The sequence below is a fragment of the Meleagris gallopavo genome, chromosome 5 (assembly GCF_905368555.1).
Source record: "Meleagris gallopavo chromosome 5, MGAL_WU_HG_1.1, whole genome shotgun sequence".
Taxonomy (NCBI): Eukaryota; Metazoa; Chordata; class Aves; order Galliformes; family Phasianidae; genus Meleagris; species Meleagris gallopavo.
In genome coordinates this window covers 14,385,741-14,402,532 of record NC_139408.1, presented here as the reverse complement: position 1 = coordinate 14,402,532, position 16,792 = coordinate 14,385,741, and the positions used below count along the sequence as shown (strand labels likewise).

At 38.5% G+C, this 16,792-nt stretch overlaps 1 protein-coding gene across 1 annotated transcript in view; it reads left to right on the top strand.

Annotated features, from left to right (window-relative positions):
* Positions 1–16,792, top strand: part of MUC2 (mucin 2, oligomeric mucus/gel-forming) — a 110,463-nt gene extending 93,671 nt beyond the window's left edge. Inside the window, exons 56-75 of the mRNA XM_085223834.1 lie at positions 88–342; positions 1,539–1,793; positions 3,228–3,688; positions 4,712–4,886; positions 5,454–5,701; positions 6,607–6,790; positions 6,922–7,126; positions 7,752–7,930; positions 9,347–9,416; positions 9,733–9,833; positions 9,981–10,012; positions 10,162–10,339; positions 10,986–11,090; positions 11,684–11,724; positions 12,359–12,481; positions 12,953–13,051; positions 13,675–13,803; positions 14,469–14,508; positions 14,797–14,926; positions 16,367–16,792. Of these exons, the coding sequence (XP_085079960.1) occupies positions 88–342; positions 1,539–1,793; positions 3,228–3,688; positions 4,712–4,886; positions 5,454–5,701; positions 6,607–6,790; positions 6,922–7,126; positions 7,752–7,930; positions 9,347–9,416; positions 9,733–9,833; positions 9,981–10,012; positions 10,162–10,339; positions 10,986–11,090; positions 11,684–11,724; positions 12,359–12,481; positions 12,953–13,051; positions 13,675–13,803; positions 14,469–14,508; positions 14,797–14,926; positions 16,367–16,619 (3,263 nt within the window). The 3' untranslated portion in view covers positions 16,620–16,792. The remainder of the gene's footprint in view (positions 1–87; positions 343–1,538; positions 1,794–3,227; positions 3,689–4,711; positions 4,887–5,453; positions 5,702–6,606; positions 6,791–6,921; positions 7,127–7,751; positions 7,931–9,346; positions 9,417–9,732; positions 9,834–9,980; positions 10,013–10,161; positions 10,340–10,985; positions 11,091–11,683; positions 11,725–12,358; positions 12,482–12,952; positions 13,052–13,674; positions 13,804–14,468; positions 14,509–14,796; positions 14,927–16,366) is intronic.

Below are 16,792 nucleotides of genomic sequence, written 5' to 3'. Positions count from 1 at the left end.
AGCTTGGTGAAGTCAGTTGAGAAATGAGGACTGAGAGAGGAAATGCGATTGGCCTGCTTGCAACGATGAAACCCTGTGTTTTCCCAGGTCCCACTTCGCAGAGCACCACGAGTACAAGTGTGTCGAGTACCAGCGTGTCAAGTAGCAGTGCCCCGCCAACAACAACCGGGTCTGCCCCCACTACCACCTCTGGCACAACGCTCTCCAGCAGCACTACCGGCAGCACTGTGAGCACCACGCCTGTTACTGTCACGACCTCATCCGGCCCGACTTCAGTCAGCACATCCACACCCACGCCAACACCCACCACCTCCGTAACACCTCCACCCACGACAACGGAAGGTAATTGTCTGGCCATGCTGTCAGGTGTTCCCTTGCAGAGGGAGAGGTGAAGGCCTGTGAGCGCCTGAACGTAGGCTTTGTGTATGGGCTGAGGGCCGGGTGTGATTGCTGAACGTTCCTTAATGGAGCAGGAGCCCAAGGTAGTCCTGACTCTTGCTGTTTGGAGGCAAGGTGAGTGCATTAGTTGAGGGCAGAAGGTCCCTTGTTGGTTGACACTGCGTGTCCTTGGAAAAGGTTTTTTTCAGCTAGGTGCAGCTGGTAGTCTTAGGCCGCCATTGGTCTGACTGGAAGTCTTCCTTTTGCTGCTGCGATATCTTGTCCTCAATCTAGAGAGAACATTCCCTTATGAGGCGTCTCGTGTTGGCGCAGTGGGCTTTTGTGGTGGGCACTATGGTTTCTGGTGCTTGTAGGTCACAGACATTCAGACGTTCTGCCCTTTCTTCCCCTGCGCTCGTGTGCAATTCTTTTTAGTTCCTGCAGTGATTCTCTGTGGGTGGTGTGTATGTTCACATCCTGCAGATGGAGCGTTTGATTGGAAGGCAGATGTTTCTGTACCATGGGGCGTTTCTGAATTGCTTGTTGAGAACAGGTTGAAGGAGGCAGCCTTCTGGCCTGTGGCGTGGGCAACCAAGAAACATAGAAAAGCAGTTGGAGATAAGTGGCATGGCATGGACAAATGCGGTAGAATGGTTTTTGAAGACGTGAGAGGGGTATAGAGAAGAGTTTCAGTAGTTGTACTGGAGCCCCAAGTGAGGTGGCAGGAAATTAGTTGTGGTGTGAAATCGGGCCTGCTAGTTTGCTGCATTGGGTCCGGTGGTGGTTCCACGCAATAGAACTTGACAGCCAAAGGTAAGGAAAAGTCTAAGAAGCCTAAGGATGATCGGAGTGCATTCATCTGGCTTAAGGGCTGCGGAGTTCTTGTAGCCTGAGCATTGTTTTCACTGTGCACACGGTGGTTAGATGCCGCATTGGTCATAGGTGTGGCGTTTGCACGTGTCTCCAAAGCTGGTTTTTGGAAACCTTGGAGTAGAATTCCGCAATGACATAAATAGGACTAATGAGACTGTCTCCATTCCTACACTCTGAACTTCCTGGGCTTGCGGTTGTGGAGCTTGGTGAAGTCAGTTGAGAAATGAGGACTGAGAGAGGAAATGCGGTTGGCCTGCTTGCAACGATGAAACCCTGTGTTTTCCCAGGTCCCACTTCGCAGAGCACCACGAGTACAAGTGTGTCGAGTACCAGCGTGTCAAGTAGCAGTGCCCCGCCAACAACAACCGGGTCTGCCCCCACTACCACCTCTGGCACAACGCTCTCCAGCAGCACTACCGGCAGCACCGTGAGCACCACGCCTGTTACTGTCACGACCTCATCCGGCCCGACTTCAGTCAGCACATCCACACCCACGCCAACACCCACCACCTCCGTAACACCTCCACCCACGACAACGGAAGGTAATTGTCTGGCCCTGCTGTCAGGTGTTCCCTTGCAGAGGGAGAGGTGAAGGCCTGTGAGCGCCTGAACGTAGGCTTTGTGTATGGGCTGAGGGCCGGGTGTGATTGCTGAACGTTCCTTAATGGAGCAGGAGCCCAAGGTAGTCCTGACTCTTGCTGTTTGGAGGCAAGGTGAGTGCATTAGTTGAGGGCAGAAGGTCCCTTGTTGGTTGACACTGCGTGTCCTTGGAAAAGGTTTTTTTCAGCTAGGTGCAGCTGGTAGTCTTAGGCCGCCATTGGTCTGACTGGAAGTCTTCCTTTTGCTGCTGCGATATCTTGTCCTCAATCTAGAGAGAACATTCCCTTATGAGGCGTCTCGTGTAGGCGCAGTGGTCTTTTTTTGTGGGCGTCTCCTTTGTCAACTACTTCAGGTCTTGTTTTGGTTATTCATTCTGGTGCTGCACTTTATTGTAAACACTTTTTCTGTCTGTTAGCACCTTAATTTATGGTTTCAGTGTGATTTTAAGTTTGTTAAAGCTATTTTTTGTGTATTCCTTAAAAGATCAGGTCTTCGAATAATTTTCTCCATCTTGGTGTTTCAAGGGGAGGAGAGTGCATTTGTCATTAGGATAATGATTATTGTACATTATTGCACATGTGGTAGAATTTTTTTGTCATTTTATCAGTCAGAGTCTGCTGATTGACTGATTTACTTAGTGATCTGATGTGAAGTATTACTGTTCATACTGTGAGGTCTCATCCTTTAGCTGGTGAGAATATCTTGCTTTTTAAGCCTCTTTCACAAAGGAATGGTGCTTGTTCATGTGACACTTTTATTTCAAGTTCTGCTATATCATGGCTTTTCAGGCTTTAATCCTTTACTCTTAAGGTGGAGGTAGTGATTTTTTAATCTGCCATGTGTACCTTCACTTCATGGTTTAGGAGAGGAAACAACATGTTCCTGATTTTGGTCTCTGTCTATCACGGAGAAGTTTTTAATATGCTTGTTGACAAGTTTTAAAGGATCTTTCCTTAAGGCCTATGGCTTGTGCACCTTCAAAGCAGGAAGGCTGTTAGTTTGTTTAATTTTAATGGCATGACTATGAAAAGAGTGAGAGAATGGTTTTGAAGACCTGAGAAATGTATAGAGCAGAGTTTGCTCTTTGATCTTCTCAGTGTCAGTCAGACCAATAGCTTGGATCACAAGCATTTGTGCTGGGTACAGGCCCTGTGATTTCATGCAGTGTGAGCTGTGATCCCTCTACTTTCACTCTAATGCACTCCACCTCTTAAACTCCTTACAGTTCTGTCCAAGCTACCTGAATTTTGTTGTCTAGACATGCTGTCTCATGTTTCTTTTCAGGGGGAGATGTCATTTTCCATGATCTGCCTTACTTTGTGCTTTTTGTATGACATCGGAGCAGATACTAACTGTTAAACCGTCTGTTTTCTCAGGAACATCTTCGTACAGCACTACAATTCTTACAGGTTCTTCTAGCACCGAAAGTACAACCACTGTGTCTGAGAGCTCTTCGACAACCTCAGTTTCTACACCCATTAGCACACAAAGTACAGGAGCATCCTCTCCATTGTTGACTCCATCTGGCAGTATGTCACCACCTTCAGTTTCAACAGTCCCATCAACAGTCACTACATCTGGAACAACTCCTACGAAGCCTTTTACCACCACTTCAGGAACAACCTCTAGTTCTTTTAGTACTGTCACTGCAACCACCATTACCACCTCGGAAATTGTTTCCTCTGGTTCAGCCAGTACTTCTGGGACAACTCCTATATCAAGTACAGTCACCGTTTCAGGAAGCTCTACATATAGCACAGTTACTACACTCAGTACTTTAAGTTCAACTGCCAGTCCCAGCTCTAATTGTACAATTTCGCCTAATGAAACTTACGCGGTTAGTGAATTTAATTATGTTTATTTTTGTCATTGTGCTTTGGTAGGAGTCTAGGTACATGTTTAGAGTGTATTTATTAATCTGGATAGAAATTAACTATCAGTCCATTTTGTTTGTCCCAGTTCTGTTGGGTATCAGCTTGACTTCTAGTGAATTCTTATTTTATAGTGTTTATGCTGGCATTAGTTCTTCAATAATAGTTTTAAAAAATCTTTCTTCAAGGTGTTAGATTGCAGCTCAATCCTTCTCTTTCTCATCAGAAACTTTTTCTGAAGAGGAAACCAAGGGCTAAGAGGCAGTAAACTATCTTTGCTTTTTTCTACTTTTGAATAGGTCCAGTGTGTGATGAGAAGTTTGTTGTATTTACAGTACAGCCCAAGAAAATTGAGGGCTGAACTAAGTCTATCCTGGTTGTAGACTGATTTCAAGAGCTAACTTTGGAACAGAACACCACATTTAATGATTTTTTCACTCCAATTCTAAGGTTTTGGGAAAGTTCTAGTTATGCAGGGATAAAAATTATTGAGTGGCTGAGAAACTCAAGCAAGGTGGAAAAAAATGCCTACATTCACAATGCATGCATATAGTGATCTAATACATTACACTCCAAGTAGCTTGTTTTCACTGTAGCTTCCGTAGACATCTGTGGAACAGAGTTGATCATATCCTCTCTTTCCCTGTTGATCTAGTGGGGAGTCTAGGTGATGAAATTAGATATCTAAGTTTTAAACAAATTAAACTTGAAAAAAGCAATTCCCCTTTTTGTTTACTGGCTTAGCTGTTATAATTATGCCTTTCACTCAGCAACTTTGAATAAATCTAGCTTTGAGGCCTTAATGAGGCTGAATGCTGTTCTTCTTTCCCAGTTTCAGACTTCTTGTGGGAAGAAAATTGCTAATAAACACATGACGCTTTAAAACTTTGTAGAAGGTATTCAGGCATAAATGTTAGTAGTCTGACTTAAACTGACTGGTTCATAAGGCTTTTTTTTTTTTTTTTTTTTTAACTTCTTTCCAAATACAGCCAGGTGAATCGTGGTGGCTGTGTAACTGCATCCAGGCTATATGTGTAGAAAACAATACTGTTGTGATTGTTCCAGTAATCTGTGAGCCACCTCCTAAACCCACCTGTTCCAATGGGCTCGCTCCTGTGCAAGTCATTGATGATGATCAGTGCTGTTGGCATTGGGAGTGTGATTGTAAGTATAATATTCTGTGTAATATTTTATTGCCTGTGGGAACAGTACAACTGTAAAGAGCAGCACTGTTTACTGGAGACAAATACTGTGCAAGATGTGCTCTAAGACTTCCAATGTTGGTCTGTTTAGAGTGCTTCATTGGTTCTTTTTGGCTAACTGGGGGACTTTACTTTGATTTCCACCATTTCTACATAACTATTTTGTCAGTAGAACAAATTGTTCTCTTACGATAGGTTGTAAATGTCCAGATGCAGACATCTATAGACTACAAATCTGCATATAAGTTAGTTGTTTAGGCAATCTGTAATGGTACTTCTAGGGTACGATTAGTCCTATTCTCTGTTGTCATTCAGAAATAAGTTAGATAAACAGTGCCTTCCAAGTCCCTGGATTCTTTTCTATTTTGGGTACGTTCTAAAAAAGTGCTTGTGCATTGACAGATATACTTTAAATATTTAAATTCTTTAAGTTAGAGTAGATGAATCTCACACCTACAGATTTTATTTGTAGTCTGATTGGATTCTGGATGTTACTGTAAGTCTCTAACCTGGCTGTATATTTTCGCAGGTTACTGCACTGGCTGGGGAGACCCACATTATTTGACTTTTGATGGACTGTACTACAGCTATCAAGGGAATTGCACATATGTTCTTGTGGAAGAGATTGAAAAAACAGTTGACAACTTTGGTGTCTACATCGATAACTACCATTGTGACGCACGGGATGTAGTTTCCTGTCCACGAGCACTCATTGTGAGACATGAGACTCAGGAAGTGCGCATTGTAACAGTGAAACCAAATACCCTGGAAGTAGAGGTATTGGAGGAAGTTACTTTTCATTTTTTGACAGAAATATTAATAAGTCATCAACCTCGTAATTATATGCACAGCATTAGGAGAAAATTAGAAATCGAATGTTTGTTTCACATTTTAAACCATTTTGGATTATTAACTAGTACTGCATTGAAGGGATGCTTTTCTGAATCTGAATACTGGGAAAAGTTTCAACAACTCCTTTCCTTTTTTATTACAAATATTTGCAGTGTGTTCTCTCTCACAGATGCATAAACATGGATGAATGGCTAAGAGTTAAGATTATAAAATAAATTAATTTACAATTGATACTTGTGTAAGAAAGGAAAAGATTAGATTTTGAATGGGAGGACACAATGTAAACTAGACATTGGAATTAAAGAACTGGGCTTAACCATTTTAAAAAACAATTGTCACTAGCTTTGATTGGTATTACTTCTTAAATTTTTCAGAGAAGAGACTCTCATGTGTTTAACTGATAAATATTGCTCCCAACTTTGGGGATCAAAATTGAGAGAGAAATGTTTGTTTTCAGACTTGATTTGTCCAGTTTTCATTGAACGTTACTTATAGGAGTATTATGAATTAGTTTGATGTAAATGCATCACAAAAGAAGGTTGTAAGTATACTGGATAGCATTAGGCAGTACTTGCTGCCCTAGTCATCCTAAGAAATCTGTAGAGTGTTTAAACTCCTAAGTATATTCTAATTTATTAATGGCTGATAGGGCTTTCTGGCTTGGAGAAGCCAAGTTTGGCTTTCCAGTATCACATAAAGAAAAACAGGGACATTTCTTATAAACTAAAAGTCTTTACAAATTTATCTCCAATGCAAAGTAATGAACAGTTGATTGTTTTCTAAAGTCAAATGAAATGTATGTCTCTTTTTTGTTTTCTTTTATTTACTAGGTGACTGTAAACAAACAGGCTGTGGCTTTGCCTTATAAGAAATTTGGCTTGAAGATCTATGAATCAGGCATAAATCGTGTAGTGGAAATTCCTGAGCTTAAAATGAATGTGACCTTCAATGGCTTGTCATTTTCTATCAGAATGCCCTACAGCCTGTTTGGAAACAACACTCAAGGACAGTGTGGTAAGGCTTGTTCTTATTTTTTTTGTACTTTCAGAAAACTACAAACAGGTAAATCATAGCCCTGCCATAAAGATGAATGGCATTGGATAATGAATCTGTGAGTGAATTTTTTTTCCTCGTACCCATTTTAGGCACTTGCAATAACAACATGGCAGATGACTGCAGGTTGCCAAATGGAAATATTGCAGAAAACTGTGAAACCATGGCAGATCATTGGCAAGTTGTTGATCCGTCCAAACCACAGTGTTCTCCAGGCCTAGTTCCTACAAAAGCACCTAGCACAACAACAGGACAGCCTTGCAAAGAATCTTCCCTCTGTGAGCTTCTTTGGGGAAGGTAGGCATGCATTCCTCTGGTGTTTATAAGCATTTGATTTTCAAGTGTGATGACAGTTTTGGAGTTCATTTCTCAATAAAAATGTTTCTAACTACTCTCCTATCTTTTGTAGCTCTGTGGGTTTCTTGGCTTTCTTGTGTTTCTTTTTCTGTTTTAAGATGTCATCCTTTGCTGATAGATTTTATTCACAACCCTCTGGCTGCTACATTAGCCTTACGTGATGCTCTTACATTCTTTAGTGCTGCCTGCCACTGTCCTACTCTCTGGTCTTTGACCATGTTCTCTTAGCAGCAAAGAGAGACCAACTGAAAAAAAAATCTTAGTGTTTTGAACCTAGTGTCAGAGTTAAAAAGTGAAAAATAGCTAATGAATACACTTCATAATATTCATGTAGCTCCTAGAGTGAAAATATTGGTGCATGGGTGTATTGTAGATGAGAGGAGAATATTGTAAAATATGTTGGAAGGCAGCAGTCTAGTCAAATGATCTTAGTGGAAATCTGCCAATAATAATCCTTGTTCACATCTTCTGAAGTGTCACTTTTACCACAATATAACATGCTTAGCACATTGAAGAAATTATGTATAATTCAGTAACTAATAATGATGTATGTTTCTATTTTTAGTGTGTTTGAGAAGTGCCATCAAGTTGTTAAGCCTGATAAGTACTATGCAGCTTGCGTTTTTGATAGCTGTATGCTTCCCGACTTAGACCTGGAATGCTCAAGTCTGCAGATCTATGCAGCTGTCTGTGCCGATCAAAACGTCTGCATTGACTGGAGAAGTCATACCAATGGTGTTTGCTGTAAGTATTTGGCCGTTTACCTTGAAGTGTTAAGGGAATCTTATATTGAACTTATATTTCAGCTATTTCACTGATGTAGCTGCTAAACCACATTCCATCAGATTTGAAAAGTCATGGTAGTTAGGAAAAAGGACCAATGCTAATTGATGATATAGATATTGGGATTGAGTGCACCCTCAGTAAGTTATTGGCTGGTGATACCAAACTGAGTGATGCAGCTGATATGCCAGAGGGAAGGGATGCCATCCAGATAAACCCTAACTTGCTGGAGCTGTGGGCTCATGAAATTTATTGAGGCCAAGTGCAGTGTCCTGTATCTGGGTCAGAACAAAATTGCCAATATCACTACAGACTTGGTGATGGAATGCTGCTCCTGGAGTACTGGAGTGCCTTGTATGTGAAAGACATGGGTGTGATAGAGTGCATCCCGAGGAAGGCTGCAACAATGATCAGAGGGTTGAAGCACCTCTTTTGTGTAGAGAGTCTGAGAAAACTGGGGTTGTTCAGCCAGAAGAAGAAGGCAGTGGGGAGACCTTATTGCAGCCTTTCAATAAATAAAGGCAGTGAATAAGAAAGATGGGGAAAGACTTCCTACCAAGGCCTGTAGTAACAGGACAAGGGACAATAATTTTAAATTGAAAGAGGATAGCTGTAGAGTGTATATAAGGAAGAAATGTTTAATGATTAGTATAGTGAGACAATGGATCAGGTTACCCAGAAAAGTTGTGGTTGCACTATTGTTGAAAGTGTTCAAAGCTGTGTTTAACAGGACAACGTGATCTACTGAAAAATGTACCTGCCCATGTCAGGGAACTGGATTAGATAATCTTAACAACTCCCTCCAACCCAAACCATTCTATAATAATGTCTTAATGATAGGTTATATTTCTTTCTGAGCAATTAAGACATGAATAAATCACACCAATAAATAATTTCTTCAAATTATTTTCAGGTGTATTTTTAACAATAGCAGTAATAAATGAGTAATAAATGCAAAAATATACATCCATTTACTGTATCAGAAAGATCTGTATTAATAGATATGTCTCTTTTTTTCACATAGTCAACTGTGTATTTTGCAGATATTGGCAGATGACTCATTTATTTAGTGTAATCAAAAGAGAATGGGAAGGTAGGAATACATGTCCCTTTAAGAACTTATTCAAAAGAGACCTAAATTGTGACAAAATTGTAATCGAGATATAGTTTCCTGGCTTTATCTCCTTGAATGTAAACAATGGTGCTGTGTGGCAAAATTGCATGAGTCTGATATCTATTTAACCTCTTTGCTTCTTAAGGTTGTCAAGCGTACATAGGAAAATGAGTACTTAATGTTTAATTCCTTGCCATAAGGTCATGAGAACTTTGTATGATATTCTTATTGAGCTCTTCCTCTTTTTTATTCTCCCATTCCAGCTTATGAATGTCCCAAACATAAAGAGTATAGAGCATGTGGTCCTATTCAAGAGACAACCTGCAAGTCAAGGTAAAGAATTTCTCCACTGTTAGTTACATCTCATACAAGTGTTCAGCCATATTTGAAGCATATGTTGCTGAGAGAAATCAACCAACCTCCTGTCATTGACTATTTCATTTGTTACCACTATTCTTTTGATCCTAAATATAGATGCCTGTACTTTTTATGTTGTTCAACTCAACCAAATGTAAACACTGACAACTTCTAAATCTCAGAAGTACAAATTATTTGCACCTGTATTTTCAGTTAATAATTATTCAGCTTAACCTTCCTCTGTGTGCCTGTGATAGTAAAGGTTTTCCTCTGAACATTTTGTCTCATACAGTCCACATAATGAAACTTCAGTTAAACAAGTGGAAGGCTGTTTCTGTCCTAATGGTACAATGCTGTATGACTCTGGTGTGGATGTCTGTGTAAATACCTGCGGTGAGTTTTACTACTTCAGCTGGGTGCTTTGTTTTGTTCTGATGCATTCAACATAGATCTGACTATATGTGGTATTCATACAACATACAGTGAAGATGTCTACTGCTATTTGAGTAGTAATGCAAATTTATTTTGATATTTTCACAGGCTGTGTTGGATTGGATATGATACCAAGAGAGGTATGCTGCCACTTGCTTTTGTATTTCAAGGAGAGGTTGAGTATGGGGAGAAGAAAGTAGTCTGGTGCAGTTTTGTGGTTCCCCATTTTCTCATTGCTTTTCACTGTTGTTTTCTATGCAATCATTCACTTTATTTTCTTTAATGACAGTTTGGAGAAAAGTTTATAGCAGACTGCCAGGACTGTGTTTGCCTGGAAGGTGGAAATGGCATTGTATGTGAACCTCACAAATGTCCTGAACAAAATAAGAGGAGTTGTTCTGGGAAAGGCTTCTATGAAGTCACTGAAGTCAACTCTGAAGATCCCTGCTGCCCCATTGTCACTTGCAGTGAGTTAATGCTTTTGTTTCTAGTCTTTCTCTATTCTTCAGGAACAGAAAGGATAAGAGCTAGTTAAGCATCAAAGATATGAAGTAGGGAGCCAAGAAATATGTTTTCTTAAATCTGTTTGTCCAGTGGTAAATAAAAAAAATAAATAAATAAAAAATGAATTTAATAATGCTGTGACACAACATGGAATTTTCTATTCTGGGATTCAACATAACTGTATCTACAGTTCTTGAATTTAGAATCAGATTTTTTTCAAGTAAAATTCAGCTGGATCGCAGAATTCTCTTTGGCTGTATGGTTTTCATTTTTCAACAGTTGCCTACAATCTTGGAGAGAGAGAGAGTGTAGTGTAATAGTTACCCACGATTTCTTAGCAAAGAGTTGTGATACTTTTCTTACACTTGGTAATTACGTACTAGAAAAAAAAAATTAAAAAAGAAAAAAAGAGTGCAGTTCCCCATCCAGAGCCTGGCATCTGGATTCACTAGGAAAAATGCATCTTCCATGTGCAATTTGTTTCTTTGGGGAGGGTCTGGAATATTTCCTAGCAAAGAAATATTGCTTAAATGGGGATTCCTGAGAAATACCTTTTCCTAACTGAGATTTAATGTAATTTCTGGGTTATTCCTTTTTTTTTTTTCCCAGAATGCAACACAAGTTTGTGCACAACCAAACCCCCCAAGTGTACGCTGGGATTTGAAGTTCAGTCTTATATTCCCAGTGATGAGTGCTGTCCTGTGTACCAGTGTGGTAAGTCCTTTGGAAATACGTTTTAAATGACTAGCATTATATATTATGTAATTTAGTATTAGATTTAATGAGACTGCATGCAGTACTAATTAAGACATGAATAAGCAGTCAGATTCCATGAATTTGTTACTATTAACTTTTTTTTTTACTAATATTGTGGTATTACTACTGTGAAATTAGATAGAGTTCATGTAGCTAAAGTGCGTTTTTCCTGCTTGTAGGTGCCTGTAGAAACTGCTATAGAATTAACTGAGACTGTGGTCTCAGCTTAACCTAGCAATACGTCCTTGTTAATGTATCGAGGAGAAGATAGATTGTTGATAATTGATACAGGGAACTTCTTGTAACTGTTACATGGACATTCTTGGCTGGGAACTGGACTATGTATATTGGGTTAAAGCTTCCTCCCTTGTTGCACATTCAGTATTTGTTCTTTTACTTTACATACATCACATCTGCTACCAGAAATGTGGAATAACCAGTGTATTTGAGCATGAGCATTGTAATTCACTGTGGAAGAAATGAGTGTGACTAGAGTGGAGTAAGGACTTTTTTTCTCTGATGTAACTGCCTAACTCCTTTCTTATTAACAGTTCCCAAGAATGTCTGTGTACATCAGAATGCTGAATTCTTGGTAAGTGAATATTTCAATAATCCTCTGAAAATGCTTAAAAGGCAATTCAGCATACTTTAACAGAAGTGCTATAAGGAAGTTTATCCAGCAGTATTTTAGAAATTTTCAATTTTTTCCAGGGATTTGTCAGCTCAACAATGTTTAAATTTTCTGAAAAAGTTGCTGTGAATAGAGAGTTGTTTTTAAATGTCAATATCAGAGAGAGATTTGGCTTTAGAGTGAAGTGTTTATGCATTTTGGAAAGTCAACCATACTTACTGTCAGTATTTCCTTTCAATTTTAATTTTAATGCTTTCAGAAATGATTTGTAAAGAAGGATTATTCTGAGCAGACATTGATCCCTAATAATTTTTTTAAGGTCTAGTAACTATTTTCTTACATATGTTTATATGACTCCTTAGCTTTTAATATCTGAGTTTATCTTTGCTATATAGGAGTTCAATAAACACATGTGAAGTTTAATTCAATATTATTTATATTATCTTCATAAACAATTAGACAAGTATATTTCCAGTGATGTTCATGATAGATTCCTATTCCATGGTTTGGTTTAGAGGCTTTTTGGGAATTAAAAAATGTCTGTCACATGCCGTATTTCATTAATATATGAACCTTTGTTTCTTTAAATTTATAGCCTAATTCCTCAGTCTTTGTTGATAAGTGTCACGATTGCTTCTGCACTAATGACGTTAACATCAGCACTCAACTGAATGTCATCTCCTGTGAACATATTCCATGCAACACATACTGTGAACCAGTAAGTGACGAATGTAAAACTAACAAAATTAACAAACAAACATAATATCCATGTCCATAAAAAACATTGTGATCAATGAGTTGCATAGGTTATGTATGGGGGACAGAAAGTGAGAATCCAGCTACAGCATGGACACTGACTGTCCTTGAGCTATCTATTTTGTGTAGCTTGACAGTATAACCAACAGTTTACCTTGGGAGGATTAGCTAAGAAATGTCTGTAGTAGTGCACTTAATGGAATGATTCTTAGTTTTTAGGTATACTTACCATAGTCTTTAGTTTATTCCATCTGTAGCCTTTTTTTTTTTTTTTTTTTTTTTTTTTTACTTCTGTTTGGTGAAGTCTAGCACAGAAAGGCACCATTCTAGAGTATGCTTAAGGCATAAGCAACTCATGGGTTAGTATGTTTTCACTTATTTTTCCACAGTGCATCTATCAGTGCTGTCATTTTTATCTAATTTTAATATGTAGGGATATGAACGGAAACAAGTAGAAGGTGAATGTTGTGGCAAATGTGTGCAGACAAAATGTATTATACATACATCACACGGTTCCAGTCTCATATTGAATGTAAGTATGCTCTAAATAATACTTCTCTATCAAATTTGTGAACTTCCTCTTTTCAAAGATAAGGCCTTGTTTAACTTTGCATCTGAAATGTCAACAACATACCTAAAGCAAAGACAATCTACAGTATTTTGGCCAGAAGGATTAATGAAATCAAATTTTCTGAAAGGCTTTTTCTAGAATGACAAGCCAGTAATATCATGGAAAGGTTTTTGCATTATTTATTTATTTATTTATTTATTTATTTATTGTTGATTAGAAGCTTGAAATTTTCTCTATTATTTAGTTTCTGTGTACTGCAGAATGTTAGAAAAGCCTGCATATGAAACAATTTTATAGTTCCTATTTAGCTTTCCATAGGCAAAATCCATAGGCATGAATGACTTTGTTAGTACTGTTAATGTGCTTTAAGTGCTCTAAGTGCTTTTTTTTTTTCCAAGGGAAATCCCACGTAAAACTGAAGATTCTCTCCACTTGTAGCATATTGCAATGTACATAAAATTCTGTATTCAAAATTGATGTTAACCTAACTGAGAAACAATATGAAAGTCATTTTCAGAGGAGAGAAACATTTCAGTCTGAGCTCCTTTCACCTTTTCCTATTACATTTTGTATTTCACTTGCAGCCTGGAGAGTTTACAAATGATCCTTACAACAACTGCACCATTTACAGTTGTACAAGTCTCAAGAACCAGCTTTTCTCTTCCACATCTGAAATTACATGTCCTGCATTCAGTGAGGAGAGCTGCAAACCTGTAAGTACATATGGAAAATGTACTACCCTCTACTTAATGCATAAATTGATTCAGTTGAGTTCATTCACCTAATTAAACAATCTCTCATTGATTCTGATGATCATTCTCCAAAGTTTCTCTGTCCCAATGGCGCAGATTTTTGCTTCATCTATGTGCAGACCTACAGAGCATATTAAATAAGATATGTGACTGAGAGTTTAAGATTCTTCTGTCAACTCTCTCTTAGTAGCCAAAAAAACTGGTCAGAATTCAGATAAAAGTATTTGCTGATTACTTTGAGAGAGGTCGTGCCTAAAGAAGAATCATTTTTTTATGAATGTCACAGAAATACAAGTGTCCAATCAGTAGGCAGTAACACTATGTACCATACAAATATAGAAAAGAAGTCTCTGAGAAAATATTTTGTGAATTTTTTTTTTGAGTGATGGTTTGATGATTATTGGAGACTTCCTTCAAAACTTCAACTGTATTTCCACAGTCCTCAGTAAAAATTGATAGATTTCAAGTCTGTTATAGACCATCATGTCTGTTTATTCTGATAAGTGCTAGAGTTTTAGCTAGTAATTTCTAGCCATTGAAGTTCTCCTCTGTTATTGAACTAAAAACGTCTTTAATACAGGGAAATAAAATAATAATATTTTTCCTGTCTTTTTTTGTTCTTTTAGGGAACTGTTACATTCTTACCTAACGGTTGCTGCAAAACCTGTAAGTATGTCGGTATACCTAAATTAACAGTACAGAAAATGAATTTTCATCTTATATCAGCCCATTTTATTATGCAGAGGCTGATATGTTTGTATTTAAATAGATGCACCTGTGTTTATGTTCATTACTCCAAGCATTCAGTGCCCAATTTGTATGGGAGGGTTTAAACTGAAGCAGAAAAACCTCTCAAGACGATTCTTCCAGTGCACTAGCAAAGCCAAGTGTACTGAACTTCAGGGAAAAAATGGAGCTATTTCACTGAAAGTGTTTTCTGATTTTTTCCTTTAGGTGTACCTTTGGATAGCCCCACACCATGCTCTGTCCGTGAGAGAAAAGACTTTATTGTCTATAAGAACTGCCGTTCCCTGGAGAGAGTTGTCCTGACTGAATGTGAAGGAACATGTGGAACTTTTTCACTGTAAGTAAACTGATTGGACAATGAGATTTGAATTCTGCAACTGACATCCTTTATGTAAAAGGAACAAAAAATTGATGGACTACAGAGTAGCAGAAGACTTAAAACCATCAACTCCCAAACTCATGGGCACAAAATCATGAAATCTCTAACTCAGCAAGTTGTTTCAATTTAACACAAAGCAGAAAAGTGTACTGGATTGCACTGGGATTAAGATAGCTATGGCAAGTTCTATTTATGTTAAGAGATGATTCGTCTTTCATTTGTGTCAGACTGTCTTGGACAGAAGTCACTGCAAGAGAACATGGATTATTTCCTGTAATGTGAATGAGACCAGAGAGTAGCCAGTCTTGATGTTCATAAGCTGAAAAGCTGCCTTTCAAGAGTTAGCATATAAACATATATATTAACGTAGAAAATGAAATAGGCACGTGTCTTTTAAAGAAAGTTTCAAACATGCACAGTTTTTATACGACAAAGAAGTGAGAAAACAAATGCCTTAGGAGTCGTATTGGTAGAGTAATTTCATTATATGTTACTCCCCGAAAATCTACAAGGAGAGCGGCTAGTGTGACACATGATATCAAGCTATTAAAACACATTAGAATAATATAATTCTAGATTCCCAAATAAACAGCCTGTTGCTGCATGTATCGTTGGGTACCTTACGTGAAAGAAAACTGGCCTTTACTCTGAGATTGAACTCCAGTTAGCCAGATTTTTTAGGCAGGTTTTATCAGCATTTTCAAATACCTCACAGTCTTACAGTCCTGCTAGAGCTGCCTCTGCATGCAAGCATAAGAAAAAGATGGCTTTTGACAGAGTTTATGGTGAAATCTGATATTGACAGATTTCTGCATGTCAGTATTGGTATTTGGGAAGGTGGTGGACACAACACTGCAAAAAAAGACCCTACTATGAGACAGCAACAGAAGGACCTGCTGGTTCCTCTTCTTGTTAACACTGCTTGTTTTGGAATACACATTTGGATTCATCTGATACAACTGTAGCTCTTGTAGCCAATTGATATGATGTCATTATAGGTGGCATTGTAGCCACAAGGCTCAGCAGTTTTCTTTCTCAGCTCAGGGCTGCATCTGCCCTTAGATGTTTGATCCAGATTGTTTAAAATCTGTCTGTGCTGGGATGATGAGAGGAATATAAGGAAACTGAAGAACTCCTAGAACTCATTGCATTTCTTTAGTAGGACCTAGACAATTTTTTTTTTTACAAGAAAATCTCATCCAAATGCACCGAATTTTAAATGCATATTGTTATAACTACTGCCCTGTCAGATGAGTTCAGGACAATTCATTAGCCCCAAATATGGCTCTTTTGCATACAGAACAAAACTTCTTGCAGAAGTTCTCTACCTATCTGCACTCTCTCCTTTGTATTCTGGTTTTTAGCACAAAATGATGTTCCCTTTCTCCATCTTAACAGGTACTCTGTTGAGGCCAGTTCTATGGAGCACAGTTGTTCCTGCTGCAAGGAAGTAGAAACTAGCATGAAGGAAGTGGAACTGAAATGTCCCTCTGGGGGGTCAATTACACATAAATATGTGTATGTGGAAAGCTGTGGCTGTCAGGACACTCAGTGCACAGTCCCAGAATCTAGTGAGTCTCAGAGCACAGAAGAAAATGATGAGAGCGCTCGAAATCATAGGAGAAGAGCCATCAGCTTAACATCAAAATGAAGCAGAAAAAAGCTAACAGCACTGAAGTAAAGGGACTATGCACCACTCTGATCTTTCTTGATAGCTTTTGAACTTAGCTTTTCCCTGCTACTGTATCCTGTATGTTCTCTAGTTATTTTTAACAATGCTCTATTTATTTGTGTACAAAATTACAGTGAACTTTCTTCCAAGTT